We start from the raw sequence: 20,134 nt of genomic DNA on the forward strand, positions 1-20,134 counted from the left end.
ATGGATTGATGAAAATTGTACAACTTTCGATTCTGTTTCACCATTATGGTAATGTGATATAACTGCTGTTTTATGGAAATTATTCTGTTATAGCAATTTTGTGAAATTTTTATATATTAACTGTTAAACTGCTTCATAGTATTGCATAAGAAATTGTGATTTAAATTAATGTAGCTATTTATATCAAACTCATGTGAAAATTCAATATGAGATTAATATCTGTTAGTAATATATAGAAAAAATATTTTGTTATGCATATTACTTACTTTATTAAATATTTTCTATTCTCTAGCTTTATCCAAGTGGAAGGTAGAAAAAGATAATGTAAAAATCAATGAGTTAGTGCTTCTTAAAGATGAAAACCTACCCCCTCAAAAATGGGCATTAGGTAGAATAATTGAATGTTATCTGGGTGAAGATAAAAGGGTCAGAGTTGTAAAAGTTAAAACTCAATCTGGAGTTTATAAAAGAGCCATTTCAAAAATTTGTATTTTACCTATTGATGTGTAATCTTATATCAGTGTTCTTTATTGTGTGATTAATGTTATTACCTTGTAATGTGTAGTGTTTAAAATCTGAATTTGTGTGTTTTTATTCAGCATTGTGCATTGAATTGTGATATTTCATAGTTTTTCCTTGTGTGTGTGTGTTGACAACATTATGTCAAGGCGGGCGGTATGTTCCGACCTGTCACTGTGCTGCCCTCTTGCGGCAAAGGGAAAAACACTTCAGTGTATCGTGTAGCGTTAGCGAGTGTGTGTGCGGTAGCAAGGCTGCGCCTTCTACGCAATGATGGCCAGAATAAAGGAAAAAGAGTCCAAATTTATTCTTGTGTTGTGATTTTTTAATAATGCGAGAGCTATCGACATAAATTTAGTGCTTGTGTAATCAGTATGTTTATTAGGAATCACTTATTTTTTTCCTATCAGGAGAATCATGGCTGTACATAGGATCCCTAAAATACAAACCAGAATTTTATCCTAAATATCAATGAGTATTTATTTCTTTTGCCTTAGATAATAAAAATTCCTTTATTTAGAAGCATATTTTGGAGGAGTGGAAAGCAGTTTATTTAGCTGTTTCTTTAGTCACACTGTACTTTAGACAGCCTTTCAGTCATCTCAAAATATTCCGATATTTGAATATTAAAGAGATCTATTTATATATCATGGGATGCAAAATTCTTCATTATAGTTAATTTTAATTTATTGCGGATTTTTAATTTGTGCTTTCAATTTTAAATAAATGCGCAACTTACCTATGATTATCGTTTTTGATGACATGAAGTTGTATGAATATGGTATGGCAACGGTAGGGTAGCGCTGGTGATGAACTATGGCTTATTTGTTATGATTTACAATAAATTATTTTCTCATTTGTATTAAATATTTGCTTTTTTTTTCCGTGTCACGAAAGACCCCAAATCTAACTAATGTCATGTCGCCTCTGTGAATTATGATTATTGTTGCACCAGCAATGGCTACCCCATTAACGACCGATGAAGAATTGGTATGTTATTCCTATTTCAGTATTTGCTTACTTTATTGTTTTTGTTGTTACTAGGGCGTTTGTCATGATGTTTTTGCAACTATAGATATCCGATTATTCTCAATTAATAAGGTTATTTCAAATTAAAGTGTTGGATCATTTTACAATCTGTTTGATAGATGAAAGGCCATCTCTGCTAATAAGCAGACAAGTAACAATGTATACAATAAATTACCATTTCGGCGAAAAGTTCTAGAATTTTATTTATTTCATTTAAAAGCACAATTTCTTAGGATTACAAAAAAAGCATAATATAAGGTATTCAGTATTCATAGTTATTCCAACATCTATTTATTACTTGTGACAACATGCAGTGAAATGCAAAAATTCAAATGCATTTCTTGGATTAGCTAATTTTATTTTAATTTTTACTCTTATATTTAATCCCTCTAGTATTTCCAGGTCGATTTCATTTAAGATTTTATCTTTTTATGTCATTAATAAGAATTATATATAAAAAAAACCTGTCAGCATTTTGTGAATTAGAAAAACAATATGGCCAGTGTATTAGGAGATGATCATTTACCGAAAACAATGAATACTTTCTTTTTTATGATTATTTATTTATTAAAGGTTATCTTTAGAAATTCTTTTAATTTAAAATTACCCTCTATCTGTTTATTCTAAAAACAGATATTGACTTGAAATAAAATTTGGCTGTGCTGTAATTGCTGCATTATGGATTTAAAATGAAAAAAAAAAAAAAAAAAAATTTGAACTTAACAGATAAAGATTCTCTTCCTTTCCCATAGTAAAATTATATTTCTTTAAAATTTCTGAAACTTTTATTTAAAATTTTATGTTTGAAATAAAATTACATATACCCCATAAAATTATGTGAATCATTAATTTGTTAGTATAGATTTAGAAATTAATCCATTCCTTATTGAAGAATTTTTAAATTATTTATCTCGATAGAGCTTAAGAAATATCAAATGTTGGGAAAAAGATATATTAAATAAAATATTTTTTTAAAAAAATATTTTGATCTAAATTTCTAGTTATATATTTTATTTTGTTAACATGTGAAATACTTTTTAATAACCTTTTAATAAATATTCTATTTTAAACTACAGTTTTGTTCAAATTACAGGGTAAAAGAATTCACACACATTTTCTTTATGTTTTAGGCTGTTCAGCAATTTATAACTGTTGTAAATGAATTGCGCCGTAGTCAAAATGTAGGACCATTATCATGGAGTACGGCTGTGAAATTTATGATGGCTCGAAAATTTGATACTCATAGAGCTCTGCAGCTTTATGAAGCACATGAGGTATTTGTTGAGAGAAAATTTTTTGTGCTTGTTTTAACTGCAGGCTATTAATGAACATTTTATAAAAGAGTCTGTTAGCATGCAATCTTTGGTAATTAATTGTTGGCATGCAATTAGTATATAATTGTAAAAAAGTTCAAATTATAAATTATCTACTTAAATTTAGCTTGACAAATTTTTTAATAAAATTGTTTTTAGTGTGTGCATATATATATATATATATATATATATATATATTGCATAATTTAATGTAAAATATGTTCTTTAATTTTGAAAGTTTATTTTATGATTTAAAAAAAAACAACTTTGCTCTAAATATTTTCTTAAAATAAAAGCATAATTTATGTTTTTCAACACTAAAAATAGACAAAATTAAAACAATTTTCTTTTAATTTTGATACATTTTTCCTAATTAACTCCCTATTTTCTGCAATTTTAATAATAATTTTTTTTATTTAATTATAGAGCATGTTAGTAATTTTTTATTTTAATTTTTAATCTTTTTCATACGAAAATATATCAATATTGCTTGTAATTTTACTTTAATTTGATGATATTAATTTTGTTAAAATTTAAAAATGAATACACAAATTGTCTATATGTAAGAAAAGTCTTTATAGTACCTTAAGATCCATTGCTGCATTTCTAAGAAGCTCTGCATAATTCTTTTTTCTATATAGTTGATATAAAAGAATAACAGTCTTTTTTTGTTTTTTTTTAGTGCTTATAAGTTTAATTATTTATCCTCATGTAGGCTTTTTAATTTTGTTGAAGTTTCTTTTACTGTTACTTAAATGCCTGACTGATGCACTTTTGTGCTCAGTCTTAAGTTTGAATATGATTTTATATTTAAAAAATATTTTTGACATTACCTGTTGTTTCAGCTTATCAAAGACAAAAAAATGAATTCCATCTCTTTAGTGGATAATTTTGAAGTATATACATTGTAATTGTAATAAATTGGTTATAAATAATTTAGACGACATCCATGCTTACTATAGAATCTCTTATACGACAGTAAAAGAGCAGATATTTTTCCAGATAAATAAGCATATGCTTCTAGAACTTAACCTATTCATATTTGAGATGTCATCTACAAAAATTACATTGTGTCATTTTTGATCAAAATTTTCAATTTATGGCCATTGGTAAATAAATAATATCTAAAATTGTTAAGTCAATTTAAAATTAAAATGCATACACATAGTTTTATACTTCAGAAAGACAAAAATTAACATTTTAAAATCACCAGATATATTGCCATGTGAAAGTTATATATCTCTTAATGTGCTTACATATAAGTTTGAATGCTTGCCTGCATATGAGGCTATTGCTGAAGTTTGTATTCACTGGATATACACTGAACCTTCATAATATCATGTATTAATCTAGTTGATTATTAATTGATCTTTTTTATTTAAGTGTAATCCTTTATTTACTTCCCATATATCTATTTTCATATTCATATTGTCCCCTTTCTGCTCATTATCTGTCTCCATCTCATTCTTTCATATGTTGATTTTTTTGTCGAGAAAACAGAATTATCTGCATCCACTGAAGTCTACCTCTTCTACAATTAATTTATTCTAATTTTTTAATCTCATATGTCTAAATTTGGGATTTAGATTTATAACTTACAAAGCGTTGTTGCATGATATTGCCTTGATATAGGACTCTGGATATAAGAGATTTAATTATATATTTGTAGTTTCAGTATCATTAAATTGAACTGCTTTATATTTTTGAATATCAATTAATATTTAGCTTTTAATACATGGTAAAACAAAACTTTGTATTCTTAGATAATACGAAGAAAAGAAGGCCTGATTAGATTTGATCCAAACTGTGATCCATTGAAATCTGAGCTTGAAACTGGAAAATTCACTATTTTGGTAAGCTGAATTATAAAAACTAGTTTCAATATTTAAAGCCAAAACATTTAAAGATGATATTAAATTTGTTTCCATAATAATAATTCCTTTCATTGCTATTTTAGCCTACCAGAGATTCAGGAGGTGCTGCATTAGCTCTTTTTAGTGCTAGCAAACATAACCCATTTTTAACTTCACATAATGTCACACTTCAAGGTGTTGTTTACCAATTAGATGTGGCATTAGAAAGGTAGTTATAATATTTCTTCTGAAGGTTTAAATTTATTTGATTTCTACTAGAAATTTTCTTTTCCTTGTAATTTTTTATGAATTTAAATATAAAAAGCAGTGTTTATTTATTGTTTTCTTTTAAATTCTTACACTTAATATTTTTCTAGCTTTCAGACTCAGAGATGTGGGATTGTTTTTATTTATAATATGAATGATTCAAAATATTCCAATTTCGACTATGAACTGAGTCAAAAAATGTTGACATTGTTAAAGGTAAGTAAAGTTTCAATGTCATTTTTTTAAAAAAATTGCTTCGTAGTATTAATTAATTAGCAAATATTATGCACTTTTATGAGGAATTTATAATATAGTTTGAAATTATTCACATCTTTGATTATAACTCGGTTTTCTTTTCTATTTATGTGCATTTTTTGTTTTATGTTTCGTTGATTAATGATTCATATTTTCATATTAATGTTTAAATTACAGTAAAATATCATGTATACATTTCTTGTTTTTATATTGTTTATAATTATATATTGTTTCATCATAATTCCTATTCATTTGAAAACAATGTTTTCTGATGTTTCTAAATTTTGAAAATTTTTTGCTTCTATCACTATTTTCTCATTCCTATTAAAGGAGAAAACTTTGTGATATCAATATAATGATTTCAAAATTATTTGCATTTGATGAATTACTAAAAGTTAAATTATTTGATGCTGATTTAAATGAAGATGTAAAGAAATGTTTAAGAGATTGTTCCATCTTTTGTTAAGGACACAACGGATTTGTTTGAAAAACTTTGAACTTATTTTATTTATTAAAACACTAGTGAAAAAACATTCAACAAACTGAATTTTATTCATGATATACTTAATATCCACTAACAATCAAAATGTTAGATGACAGTTAATTTTTGTTTTTATTTAAACACATGCCTGCATGCATATAACTTGTACAGAATAAGAAATATGGAATTAGTTTCGGAAGTATTATTTAAAAATTTTAAAAATTTTTTTGATAAATGTTTCATTTTAAAATTTAATTATGGTTTTCAGTGATATGCTATAATATATTAGCACAATCTTTAAAAGGGGAAAAAATTATTTTAAAATAAATGTACATTAATAGCAGTGCATTTTATTAAACGAAGTTGTTTATTTATATTTTAATTATATATCTTTTTTTGTTTGTTTATATGTTGTTTTACATCATTTCCTTGAAAGATATAACACTGCTTTATTGGAATAGAAAATAATGTATAATTATTTCCATGCTATAAAGATGCTGTGCAAAAATGAAATTCCATTTTTATTTAAATCTTGTATGGGGGGCAGTTCATTGTAGAAGGTATTCTTGCTTTAAAATGATGGAAATATGAAATATATTTTATTTAAAATTAGGACAAAAATATTGGATTCTGAATAATAACCAATTCATTTTTCTTAATGTATAAGCCTAAAAGACGTAAATAATTTGGAGATAAGTGGAAATTTTATGTAATATTTATGAAAATTTGAAAAATTTCATGAATTATTCTACATGAGAGACATTGTAGTTTTAACATTTTAATGACAATTTGTTAAAATATTGATTTGACTAGTATGACAATGTTTTTGTCATTTTCACTTGAAAAATAATCTCGTCTTTCTGCACAATCTGACAAATTTTCTTGACTTTAGCATTTTTTTTTTAAGTTTGCAATACAGATAAATGCTGAACAGAAATTTTAAAAATTACAAATTGTTTCGTGAAAGGTTTGCTGTGCATTTCAAAATAATTGCCTGATAAGTTATGAAAGTATTTCATTTATTCTTAGCATCCTTTCTTTATAAAATTGATTTTTATTTTATTTATTTTTCTTTATTAATTTTTGACTGAGAATTTCTTTTTCCAACATTTAAAAGTATGCTTTAAACTGTACTTTTGTTGTTGTTGTAGGGTTTGGAATATTTAAAAGCATTTAAATTAAAATGAATTTTGTGCTTGACTTTTATTCCTATCTAAATAATTGTCTTTTCTTAGTGTTTCTCATTCTTTTGCAATAAACTATGTAGTTAGTTATATCTGTAAAGTTCTTGCTGTTAATGTATATACTATATCTACTTTTTTAGGGTGGATATCCTGCAAGATTAAAAAAAGTTTTGATTGTAACAGCACCTTTATGGTTTAAAGCTCCATTCAAAATTTTAAGGTTATTTGTGAGAGAAAAGCTAAGGGATAGAGTAAGTTATATTCTTCATTATGTAATTTTAATTGAAACTTATGGTTGTACTTTATGAAATTTTAAATGGTAAATCTTTCACAAATAGAATATAGGAGAATATTTAACTTGTTTCTCACTGTTAGACTTTACCAGTTGTTATTTTAAATTGCAGGAAATAATTTATTTTGTTATTAAGCTATGCATTCACTCTATAAAGGAATGGGTTATTTTTTATTTGCATATAAAATTGTTTTTTGATTTCCTAATTGTGTGGCAGATTACTTTCAAAATTGTGCTTTAGCTTTAACCTATTGCACATTTAAAAGCAGAAAAATTGTTATTTTTAAGCTGAATTGCAGATTAACTACACTAATTTAAATATTGTCAGTAGTAATCATCAAGAATTGATTGGTGAAATAGGAAAAAGAAAGGAGAGGGAATTGTTTTATACTGCTTTGTAGGAATTTTCTATTTTTATCAGGATATGTAAATGCAAAATTTTATACACTGGTATTGGAATAACATAAATTATACAAAGCTTTTCATTTTAGGTATACATGGTAAATGTTCCCCAACTGTCCCTACATGTGCCATTACCTTCTTTGCCTCAAGAATTAGGTGGAAATTTACAAATTGACCATCAAGCTTGGCTGTTGCATTGCTTGAAGTCCATGGCCAACCGTTGTGGAGATTTGTTTGACCTGGTCTCCGCTCCCACTTCTCCAACAGCTGCACTTGGTTCTTTTTCCCCTTTAATGGTATGTAACAATGGCCTTGTCGTAAACCACTTCCAGTTTGCTAGTAGTGAGGGTGAAACAGATGAATCCAGTGAACATCAAAATTCTGTACATGAGAAGCAGAATTCTGAAGACAGAGAAAAAGAAGTAGAGGTGATAAAAGAAATTTCCCTCACTGTTCAAGACAAGCCTGTTCCATCATGCTCACCTTTACAGGAGAGTGTGCCAACTGAGGAAAAGTCATCTAGTACTCCGACTTCTTCATTGTCAGAGGACTCTTTACATAGTGACCTTAATAGTGGTATGACGATTGAGGAGTTCATTGAGCATCTACAGAAGAAAGGAAGGAGAGGTCTACATGAGGAATATGCTGAAATTAAATCTAAGAGCTCTGATGGAACATTTGAATCTTCAAGGTGATTACATATTTTGTATGCTTTAGTTCAATTATTTTATTAAATTAAATATAAAAAAATTCTTTTATAAGTAATATTTAAATAAATTTGTAACTTTTAAAAGTAGTTATATAATGCCTTGGAGATTATTTAATTTTTGATAACAATATTTGTAGATCAGATTATTTAACTATAATCTCATGTATAGGGAAAAATCATATTAGAATGTGCATTTTGCATAACTTACAAATGCACAATTGTTTCAAAATTCTGGAAGCTGTTTTATATCGGTGAAAGCAATGTCTTGTATCCCACCCACCTCTAACATAATGCTTCAGAAGGAATTGACAGTTTAATATTTCTTCAAAAATATTTCTGGAAGGATAATTCTATATAAAATGCTGCAAGTTCCTTTTTTGTGTTAAGCAAATTTTAAAATTAAATTACAAAGTCTTTGTAAACTACAAGAAATTGTTATACCTTTCACTATAAAACATTCTTTGAAAACTTATCTACAAAGCTCAATTTAAATGACTGAATAATGCTAAAAATAAAGCAAAAGTATTGAGTTTTTTTTTTTTAAGTGGCATTTTTTTTTAAAGTCTGCATATAAATATCTTTCATATAAAATTCTTAAGTCCTTTCCCCCTGATTTTTGACTGAACAATAAACTTTTTTGAAAATTAAAATATTAGAAAGATTTTGCAACATAAGGAAAGTATTGGAAAACAATTTGCACATTTTTGTCTTAAAATTTTCCTATTTAAATTTAAAACTGTATTTTTTTTTTTTTGTTGTTGTTGTTGTTGTGTCTATTTTTTCAATTGCTCCATTATTTTTTTCAAGACAAAAATTATACCTGATGAAATAATCTTTTTTATTTTAATAGTACTTTTTATATTTACATTCTTTGCTGGATTTAAAGCTAATGTTTTTTTGGAGAGGAGATCAATCTTTTGCCTATCTTTATTATTCAAAAAAAAAAAATCTAGAATTGATTGTTTACTTAATTTGGGTATGAGTAATTTTTTTAAAAAAATAGACTCCAGTGGTGCATATTCATAAAATAACAATTTTAGCATTTAGGACAAACTTTTTGATATAAATTAATAATGTTCTTTTCCTTACAGGTTAAAATCCAATCAATCTAAAAATAGGTATTCTGATGTGCTGTGTTATGATCATTCACGTGTAAAAATAACATGTGTTGATTCTGATCCCTGCTCAGATTACTTGAATGCTAATTTTGTTGATGGATTTTGCCAAAAAAATGCATTTATTTCTACGCAAGGTAAAATGTTTTTTTTTTTTTAATTTTTTTATGCAGTTTAGATCATTAAGGTGTTTTTGCTCTATTATGATTATATATGCTATAGTTTTTAATTAGTAAGCATTTCTTAATTAGAGAATTGTAAAAAATTTTTTACTAAAGAAAAACTTTATTATGTGTGATCAATACATTTTTTTATTATTCTTAATACTGAGCTCAGTGGCACGAGAGCCCATTTGGACCAAGGCCTACAGTGCCCATATCTGCTTCCTTGATTGAGGGCCTTGGGGTGCAAGGTTAGGTGATTAGCCTAATGCAGAACTCCTAGTGTTTAGTTTCTAAGCATGCTTGGTCCTCATTTTATCGACCCACTGAATGGATGAAAGGCTGAATCGACCTTGTCCAGCACGACCTGTGCGTTGAAAGCCCGAAGCGCTACCACTACACGACTACTTTTTATTATTCTTATTGCATATTATTATCTCGCTTGTATCTTATAATATTATATTTTGTACTTAGATGCTTTTTTTCTTTGATTTAAGTTATATGATTTGATTTAAAAAAATTATTGTTTAGCCATGTAGAGAGAATTGTGAATGTTATTTTTACTTCTACAAAAAAATTTAAGCCAAGAAAATTAAAGAATTTATGAGATTTTTTTTTTTTTTTTTTTTTGTAAATTCACTTCTTTAATTGTGTGGCATTAATGGAATTAATTTTTGATTTATGTTATTAATACAGCTGAATTTTTTATAACAATTTTTTTTTTAATTAATAGGACCTTTGCCTAAGACTTTTCCCGATTTCTGGCGTATGGTATGGGAGTTTCAAGTTGGTGTTATTGTTATGACTACTCGTACTATTGAGAGAAGCCGGGCAAAATGTGGCCAGTATTGGCCAAGAGAAGAAGAAACAAGTGAAGATTATGGATCTTATAGAGTTTATAATGAAGCTGTTGAACATTTCAGTGATTACACTATTACTAATTTGATAATTACTGATACCACGGTAAGCTACTGAGGTTTTAAAATTTATTCTGCTGTGCTGTATTATGTAAAATAAAAGTGAATTATTTTATTTGATAATTCATTGTTATTGGATTTTTCTTAATCATTCAAATGTGTTTATAACCCAACTTATACCCTGACTTATAAACTCAGTTTATCTACTTCAATTTCAGCCAGGCATCTAGATTTTTTTTTTTTTTTTTTTGACATAACCTGCAAAAAAAAAAAAAAAATGAATGAATCAGAAAAATTGTTTTCACTATGAATTTTATTTTACATATATTTCTGATTAATAATATTTAAATTTCTTCTTTTTGCGGTACAACAAGAATATAATTTTTTCCCTTTACCTTTTTATACTTCAAAATGCCTATTTTTGAAAATATTCACATTATTTGGCCTTCATTATCTCTGTTTTAAACAAATTTCAATTGTGTAACTGACTTTAATACTCAGAAATTTTCTTCTTTGCTTGTCTATATATATTTAAGATTCATGTTGAGTGAAGATTCTTATTTGCTGAAACCATGCTTTTAGAAAGAAAAAAAAGACTACTTGCTAGATTTAAATAATTTTGCAAGCCATATGATAAATATTTTTGGTGTATGAATTCATAATATTTGGTCATTTAATTACACTATCTGAATCTCTCAAATATATGTGAAAACTGAATTATTTTAAAAATTCAAATAAGGTTCTTTTCTTTTAATGCAAAATAAATTTATTTTATTAATATGTAATTTTTTTTAAATTAATAAATCATAAGTTAGGTATAAAATTATAAAAATTTATTGCATTAAATGTTGGTAACTTTTTTTTATTATGTCATTTTTATTTCTTTATGACATGTGATATGTATTATATGACATATCACATTTTTAGATTAACATATGAAGAGACAATTTTTAGATTAACATTGTTAATACTATCTGTGTTAGATATTATTTATAACGAACATTTTTATAAGAGGAATGTTTCTTCTCTATAAAAAGCAAACATGGAAGAAAGTGTTTAGAAATATTAATCAGTTTTACTGAGAAAGTAGTAGCAGATTTAAAACTTTCTAGAACAATTGGAGATGTTATTTGAAACTCTTATTCCAAAGACAAGATAAATTTATGTTGGTGGAAAGGATTAAGATATGAGTCCTTTTCTAGCCATGGAATAAAAGCTTACTTTAGCTATTTTTAAAAGTAAATATTATTTTCACATTTGATTCAGAAAATGCCATGAATTTTTGTTAACAAAATAAATTAAAACTTCAATTTACAATGGTATGGAGAAGACAAATATTCCTTATAATTTATCTCACGTATATGTGTTTACACTGAGAATTTTTTAAAAAAGGGAAGAAACTTTTGTTTTGGATTGTAAAGAGACTGTGCAAAATTTTAAATGTTAAGTCATAATTTTTGGCTATCAAACTAATAGCATCAAATTATAAAAACTTCTTTTAAATTATGAATGAAGAATTATGTCTTTATAAAGCTTGCTATTGTGTGGAGCAATTTTTTTTCATTCATGTTTATGTAATTCCATACCGAGTTTAATTTTTAACTGTCATCTTTATTTGAAGTATCATTTTTTTTAGATTGATAATAATTTAAGAGATTCTACTGTGAAAGCATATCCTTTAATTTTATATTTTCCATTTTTTTTCAGTCTAATTTATTTCGTAAAGCTTACCACATGCAGTTTACCAGCTGGCCTGATTATGGTGTTCCTCATTCAGCTCTTGCTATGCTTGGGTTTCGGGAGAAAGTGAGAGACAAACAGAAAGACCATGTGACTAGTATGGGTGATAAATGGAATGGTCATCCAAATGGTCCACCTATTGTAGTACATTGCAGTGCAGGAATTGGTCGTACAGGTAACTTCAATTCTAATGACATAAATTCATTTTCAGAGAACTTAGATTTTTATTCTTTTCTTGCATAGATTAGTTTTTCTCAGAAGGATTAACAATTTCCATATTTATGGGCATTATGCAATTTTCTAATTTAGTATATTTAGTAATTTTTCTTTGCACATCCTTTATGTTTATCTTTTGAAAGTAAAATGATAAACTTTATTCTTCCTATTAAATTTTTTTCTTCCTAACTCAAGAATTTTTTCATCTTTTTAACTTCTATGTAGCAAATTTCTTTTACTATTTTAAATTTATACTAAATTATTCGTATTTTATAGTTTTAAAACAAATCAAAAGTGAATATTTAGAAGTGATATTCTTTTTCTTTTTTTTTTCAAAAATTGATTTTAGATTTCCTAATTAGTATGCAGTGATATATTGTATTTGATATAACTAAAAAAAGTAATATAGAAAAAATTCTAATGACTTTTTTTAACATTGTAAGAAGTTTAAGTAATTAGATGAAGAATGGGGCTTATAATTATGTTTTGCTAAGTGTTATAATTTAATCTTTGTTCCTTTAAGCCCTTCAGGACAAGCATATGAAGAATGAAGCACTCTCACTGTACCAAGGATGTACAATGGAGTATCTTCGCAGGCCCACACAATCAAGCCTTAATTTTATTTTTAAAAAAATAATATAAAAATCAGCATTTTAAGATAAAAGCTTCAATTTTTGCAAGAAATATATATAATGTACTATTACATTTATAGAAATGAATGGAACAAAATACCTAACTTTTAACTATACACATGAAAACAAAGTTATATAATATTTTACTCTCACCACTGCAAAAGTTATTTGAATGCATTTTTCCTTTTCACCTAATGGAAAAACCAAAGCAATCAACTAGAATGTCGGAGTCTCTGAAATCATGTGCACTTTTAGAAAGCTGTTTGCTTATATCAATAAATTTATCAAATCTAGAAATGCAGAACAGAAACTAATGCATGCTTGTGAAGGTCAAATACCATACAATTTGAATATTAATTATTTCACTCTTTTCTTCATGGTGAGTAAATGAAACTGATCCAAAATATATGAAATACTATTTAATGAATCCGAAACTGGAAACAACAAATTTTCCACATAAACCAATGGGCATTCTATCCTTTTCTCACTCTATTAAAATATAAACAAAAGCCTGGAGCACAGTAAATAATGGCCTTTTAAATGCCCAATCCTCTCAAAAGAGCCTAGCAAGTATAGTTGCTTACATGTTTAAATATCCTGGATCAATTAAAAAAAAAAAAAAAAAAAAAAAGGAAACCGAAAGCATGTATTAAAAGTCAGCACTCTGCGAGACATTATTTGAAATTATAATAGACTCTAACTGCCGTCTGTTTTGTTTAAGATTATAAATGAAATGTTCCAAATTAAAATCAAGCCAGTGTGATCAAGGGTTGATGGATGAATGGAACAGTTCATCTCATATATAATACCATGGGTTGTGAAGGGAGAATCACATAATCACGGTCCTGAACGGGTTAACAGAATAAAGAAAGCATGTTGCTATTTGCTTTTGTTTGTTTTGTTATATGTTGCTACCTATGTATTTGCATTACTGTGGAGACGATGAGTAAGACACATTGTTTTATATCTTTTTGCATTTATTATTATGGTCTCATTAAAAAAAAATTTATAAAATCTTACCCTCAGTTTTTGTAACTTGGTTAATAAAGCATTTAACTTTTCATCTGCTTATATATGTTTCAAATCCTGTTTATAGAAATCCTGTTTTATAAATTAAAGTTGCCATTTGATTTAAAATACTATTTAATTTATATATATATATATATATAATTTCTGGTAAGTTTTTATGTAAAATTTGAGAATATTCCTTAATTGATAAATTCTTCCACAAGTTGTGAGCAAGAATTTGCCTGTCCTGTTGTGCTATGAATTGCTTCGACATGGTATATTTTTTGCCAAATTGTGCTTTACAATTTTTGCATCTTTGTGACAATATCATTTAAATGTGATTTTTTTTTCTTTTTCCTATTTGTGCCCAGCTAAATTAAAGCATTGATATCAGCAAATTTCTTTTAATTATATTAATTATTCCAAAATTAAAATAACTGTGTAATAAAATTAAATTCTGAGAAAAAATTGATTTTAATTTTAAAAAATTATCAGATAATCAGTGAAATTTTGTTTTAAAAATCTAATATAAATAAATATTTCTGTCAAATTTCTGACATTAGTTTTAAAAAAATGAAGGGAAAAAAATCAAAATAGTGACTTATTGAATTAAATGTAGTTGTTGTGTAGTATATACCAGATTAAAAATTAGGTATTGTCAAGAATTGGTAACATTTATAGTTCCCTTTAAAAAAAAGGGGGAAAAAATGTTTCTTTATTTTTTAAGAATTGGGAATATTTATTGATTCCTTAAAAAAAAAAAAAATGAAGGAAAAGAAGATGGAATGTCTTCTATTTAGCCATGGAAGTGAAATGTAACTCAGGTTTAAATAAGATGCTGGTATATATGGGCAATGTGGTTTTGTTTTTGAATTACTCTTGTGACATGTCATGAAATTTACATTGTATTATCTCTTTTCAGGTACATTCATTACGTTAGATATCAGTATTTGTCGTTTAGAAGCGACAGGCCTTATCGATGTACGCACAACAGTTGAGAAAATTCGTTCACAGAGAGCACACAGCATACAGATGCCTGATCAATATGTTTTCTGCCATCTAGCTCTACTGGAGTATGCTCTTAGTCGTGGGCTTTTGCAAGATGTTGATTTAACAGGCTTTAATGACAGTGATTCTGAATCAGAATAAAGGAAACTGTGTATGGTGTCAAAACTCATAAATGTTTTTCATAATGCCGTGGCCAGTGATTAAACTGCCAAGTTTCTGTATGAAAGTTATTTATTGCTTACAGTTGCCAAAAATGCTTATATAAATTTGTTTTCATTTTGTATAGTATGTTATAATTGATTTATGGGCTAATTTTTTTTATCATGTTTTTATTATTCATTTGTATTGGAGGCCTTTATATGCTGTGCATAGATTTCTAGTTATGTGAAAAATAATATTGTTAAAATTTATAGAAAGCAAATATGTTTCAAATTTTAATTAAAAATTGGTTTTCAAATTAATATTAACTAGTCAACATTATTACATCATATCAATGAATAATATAATTTGCATATGGTTACTTTAGATATTATTTCTTAAAATATGGCATGTAAGAATAGAGATGACAATTAATAAAGTTCAAAGCTTACATGATTGTAAAGATTTTGGAAATATTAGGCTTGTATCTATTAAAAAGTGTAACAATTTATTTTCATGCATTTGTTTTTCTGTTTTAATACATTTTAGTTTTAAACTTTTTTATAATTTTTACAATTTATATTCAAGAAAATTAATTCTGAATGCAAGCTGCCAGTTCCTTAATCCATTAATGTCCAGCATCCTATTTATAGGGTAGTTACATTTTGCTTTCATAATTTAATCAATCAGATTTTATTGCTTCTTTTTTTTTTATTCATCTAATATGTCGATATATATTCTCAAATCCTTTAATATATTTTAATTAAAGTATACCACCCATTAGTCGAATTTTGGAATTCAGATTGTCAGTATTATTTCTAATGATTTATTTTGTAGGTAATGCAAATTTGAAAGAAATTTTTATTTTTTGATATTTTACTATAATTAAAGTGTTTTTATATATCTATAATAGATTTTTTAAATTAATAGTTAACAAATTTTAGTTTTTTTTTTTTTTTTTAAATTTTATCTGTACTTATTTTGGCGTTTTTTTTTTAAAAATTAATTTGAAAGAAATTTATTATTGGTTTAAAACCTATGCTTAAAATTAATTTGGAATTAATGATGATGATTAATTAATGGGTGAGGAGGGGGGATCCTCCTCCCCTAAAAAAAACCTCCACCAATTATGTAACTTTTGTCAGTTTTCAACTTTGAAAAGAAATGTTAATTTTTTTTTAATGAGTACTTGTTATTATCTTTTAATTTGCCATAAATATTATCTCTATATTTCATTTGTTTTGACTGTGATAGTACAATTGGGACTAAACATAATTTAAATGCCGTAATCTTTTTATTTGGCCCATTTTTGTAAGTCAGAAACCTTTCTTTAATAACTTCTTATTAGATAAATTATTTATAACAGCAAAAATAATTTTAAAAACTAAATGATAAGTAAACTTTTTCATTTCAGTTATTATAGCTACTATAAAATAAGAAATTGCAAAAATATAATGGTAAGCAAATCTCCAACAAAATTTGAACAATTAGAATTGGGAGATTTAATTCTGTTGATTCGAGCAGATCTGTTTCTTTTTGAAACTAGCTGCAATACTCACCATGTATTTAAGTTGGTTATATTCTAATCTTTAATGGCAATGAAATCGATATATATTCTCCAATAAAGAAAAAAAAAAACTAAATTCATATCTTTAATACATTGATTATCAAATGAGATTATCTTTCATATTTATGAGACTAATTGTTTCATACATTGCAGAGTCTTACAATATTTTTCTTTTATATAGCGTATTTTTAGTTACAGAAGTATAATTTTTAAAAAATCAGATTCTTTGGTATCTTTATATTATTAGGGATCAAATTCAGTAATATTAAAAGAATTTCCGAAACGTCTGGTACAGAATGACCAAATCTGGTCCTTGTACCATAAAATCAAACCAAAAGAATTTTTTAATTTTTTTTAGTAAGTAACCATAATTTATTGTTTTTAATCATTATTATGTTTATTGTATTTAACTGTTAACTAATTAATCCATTTAATTAGGTAACAGTTAAATACAATTGCTAACTTATTAATATATATATATATACTAGATTAAATATTAATGTCTATAATTAAATTAAAATTAGCAATTGTTTATTATTTTAATTGTAATCATATCTTGAATTCGGGTAAATTTCTGTGTAGACGATTATAAAGTCTAAATTAATTATTGAAATGCATAAAGTTAGCCATTTATTTAATCAGTAATAAGCAAAAAATCTTGCCATTATATTTGAATAGACCCAGATTTACATTTGTGCAAATTGGATACCTTTTTAATTAAGTTTTTATAAAGTCATATCTCTTTAAATGTTTGGTGAAAGATTACTGAATCTCATTTTTATATTTTTCAATTAAATATGATCATGAACAACTTAATTTTTTTTCTATACGTAGAATTTGCTATTAATTTGAATTTTAAATCTGTTATGTGCACTGTCATTAAAGCTATTTTACATTTCCAATTTCATCAGAGTTTGAATCTCTGTTTGAAGGAGGAAAAAAATGTAATGTGATCGAGTTTTTACCTTTTATTATTGTTGCCTTAGAACTTTTTTTACCTACAGCTAGCTGTTTAATGTTGTCAGAATTTTATTTTTTTAATTTTATGCATATTTGAGATAATATTTGTTGTAAATTAAATGCAAACTTTTTATTGTTTTCAAATGTTTATAAATAATTTTCTTTCTTTTTATATTCTTTTAAATTGATATTTTATATTTCATTTAAATTTCTTTTTCATTTCATTTGAACAGTATCCAGTTTGAATTCTTAAAAACCCTTAGTTAGTGAACTCTATTTTCCTTAATTTAATTTTCAAAAAAAATTATTTTAATCATTAGTTATTGTTTCTGATTTAATAAAAAGTATTATTCAAATTCCTAAAGGAGAATGTAGTTTTTACTTTTGTATATATATGTAATTGATACTTCCATCTGAAGTGTTCTGTGGTAAATGTGTTCTCTAATTCAATGTTATGTGTATTAAACTATATATTGTATTGTAGATTGTACAAATATTTATTCCAAATATAAAAGAATGTATTCAGTAGTATTTTTCTATTGCACACAGTTAAATGTTATTCTCTGTCGTTTCTTGTATAAATAAATATATATATATATATAAATGTATGTGATTTTGTTGTAGTATTTGGCATATTTTGTAGTTAATGTAAGCATATGTATTCTATACATTGCTGTTAAAAATATATTGGTTATTTTAATCTAATTTTTATTGCTGCAGAGGTGTTCATATTAGATAGAACATAATGATGCCCTTTTAGATTGTATTTAAAATGAGTGAATATTTAATTGCTGAGAAATAATATATGTTATGCATATTCAAACTGTTTTTTGTTTTTTTAATTTGTATATTCTATGAAATGTGCTGTTACTAAATCACTATTGACAAAATAATAATAATAGTTAATTGAAAAATGATTTTAAGTTGCCTGTTTTCATAATAAATTACTAAAATTGACTTTATTTTCATATTAAAGGATATTTCTAAAGCTATACTATGATTCAAAAAAGAAGAGTATATGAACTTCAGACTTATTAATATGAAGGAAAAAATCAATAGAGAAAACATATCAACTACACTTTTTGATGTTATTAAATATTGTTAACAGCTTCTGATATTATAAATAAAACATTTATCATAATAATCATTAGATATTATCGAAATTTTTTTTAATTTCTGAAATATCTTTATAAATAACATATTTTTCCTACAAAAATATTCATAGTTGATTAAATTTAAACTAAAAACATTTTAAACAAAAGGCATATCTTGGATTGAAAAGAGACTTTTAAAATCATCTCATGTATTTATATTCATAACAAAACTAAGATATATTTTTATAAGTAAGTAAAAAAATTCACAAATTAAATTCTTATTTTATATTTTAAAATGCATTGTGATGTGTTGTTTCTGTTTGGAAATTAAGTCATAGCAGTCATACTATAAAATGAATTAATAGCACAAAGTTTCATGCAATAAGAATCATTTTATTATTTTTCGGCTGATGATTTAATGCAATTTCTGTCTCTTATCTTTTAAAATGTGTATGTGTACCTTTTGAAATTTCTAAGGTAATACTAATGATTAATTTATTTTAGTTTCCTTATTAAAAAGATTTTATTAAATGATTTGCTTAGTTTAATAGAATATGTGCTCACTGCTAGTAATTTCATGTGACTTTCTGCATCTGAATATGGAAGTGCACCCATGAGTAAGCATGGAGATACTGCCATCTGTGGTCAAAATTTTCACTGATAGTTTTCATGCAGTATTTTTGACATATTTTCTTCCATGAGAGCCTTGTGCCCAGAATATTTGAGCTTTTAATAACCATTTTGCAAATTTAAAATAATAGTCTTTGAGATGTATGTTAATTTAGTAATAGATTTTGTTGTAAATTGAATCCTGATTGAATTGATTTTAAACTATATTTTTTTGTATTTTTAATATGCTTGTATTCATTTTACCCATTCTAGTATCATGAAAGTTATACAATGACTTTTATGTATATGGCGATATTTTATTGGGTAATAACTGATAATAATAGACAGAAAAGTCTGTTTTGGTGATGATTGATTTAAATATATTAAGATCAGTACTATTTAATCATGAATAAGACTTAATTCACTTTTATTCTTATATTCTTGTTTACAAAAAAATGGGTGCACCTTAAATCAAACAGCATTAAAAGATGCTAAGATTATGGTGTCTGCTTTCATATTTTATTGGAATCAGTTTCTCACTAACTTTTAAGTAAAATGTTATGAATTTTTATGCTAAGTGAATTACAGAAATACTGCTATTGCACTTTGGTTGCTTTTGAAAGCAATATCTACCTGAAATAAAGCATATTGTCTATTTGCTTGAA

The 20,134-nt window shown here is 25.7% G+C and overlaps 1 protein-coding gene across 1 annotated transcript; it reads left to right on the top strand.

Moving 5' to 3' along the window:
• Positions 1-1,287: 1,287 nt before the first annotated feature.
• LOC129981079 (tyrosine-protein phosphatase non-receptor type 9-like) lies at positions 1,288-20,134 on the top strand. Its single transcript, XM_056091727.1, has 11 exons — positions 1,288-1,509; positions 2,679-2,822; positions 4,625-4,714; positions 4,819-4,943; positions 5,092-5,197; positions 7,042-7,152; positions 7,685-8,286; positions 9,396-9,556; positions 10,314-10,543; positions 12,205-12,412; positions 15,016-20,134. Exons 1-11 carry the CDS (start codon positions 1,456-1,458, stop codon positions 15,240-15,242), a joined length of 2,058 nt encoding a protein of 685 aa, XP_055947702.1. The 5' UTR covers positions 1,288-1,455; the 3' UTR covers positions 15,243-20,134.

This window comes from Argiope bruennichi, chromosome 8, assembly GCF_947563725.1.
Source record: "Argiope bruennichi chromosome 8, qqArgBrue1.1, whole genome shotgun sequence".
Classification (NCBI taxonomy): Eukaryota; Metazoa; Arthropoda; class Arachnida; order Araneae; family Araneidae; genus Argiope; species Argiope bruennichi.

Bases quoted from the DNA above. Each gene is read 5' to 3' on its own strand.
- LOC129981079 (XM_056091727.1), top strand. From the start codon at position 1,456: ATGATTATTGTTGCACCAGCAATGGCTACCCCATTAACGACCGATGAA. The intron at 4,715-4,818 runs GTAAGCTGAATT...TTGCTATTTTAG, and splicing joins CTGGAAAATTCACTATTTTG to CCTACCAGAGATTCAGGAGG. The intron at 12,413-15,015 runs GTAACTTCAATT...ATCTCTTTTCAG, and splicing joins TGCAGGAATTGGTCGTACAG to GTACATTCATTACGTTAGAT.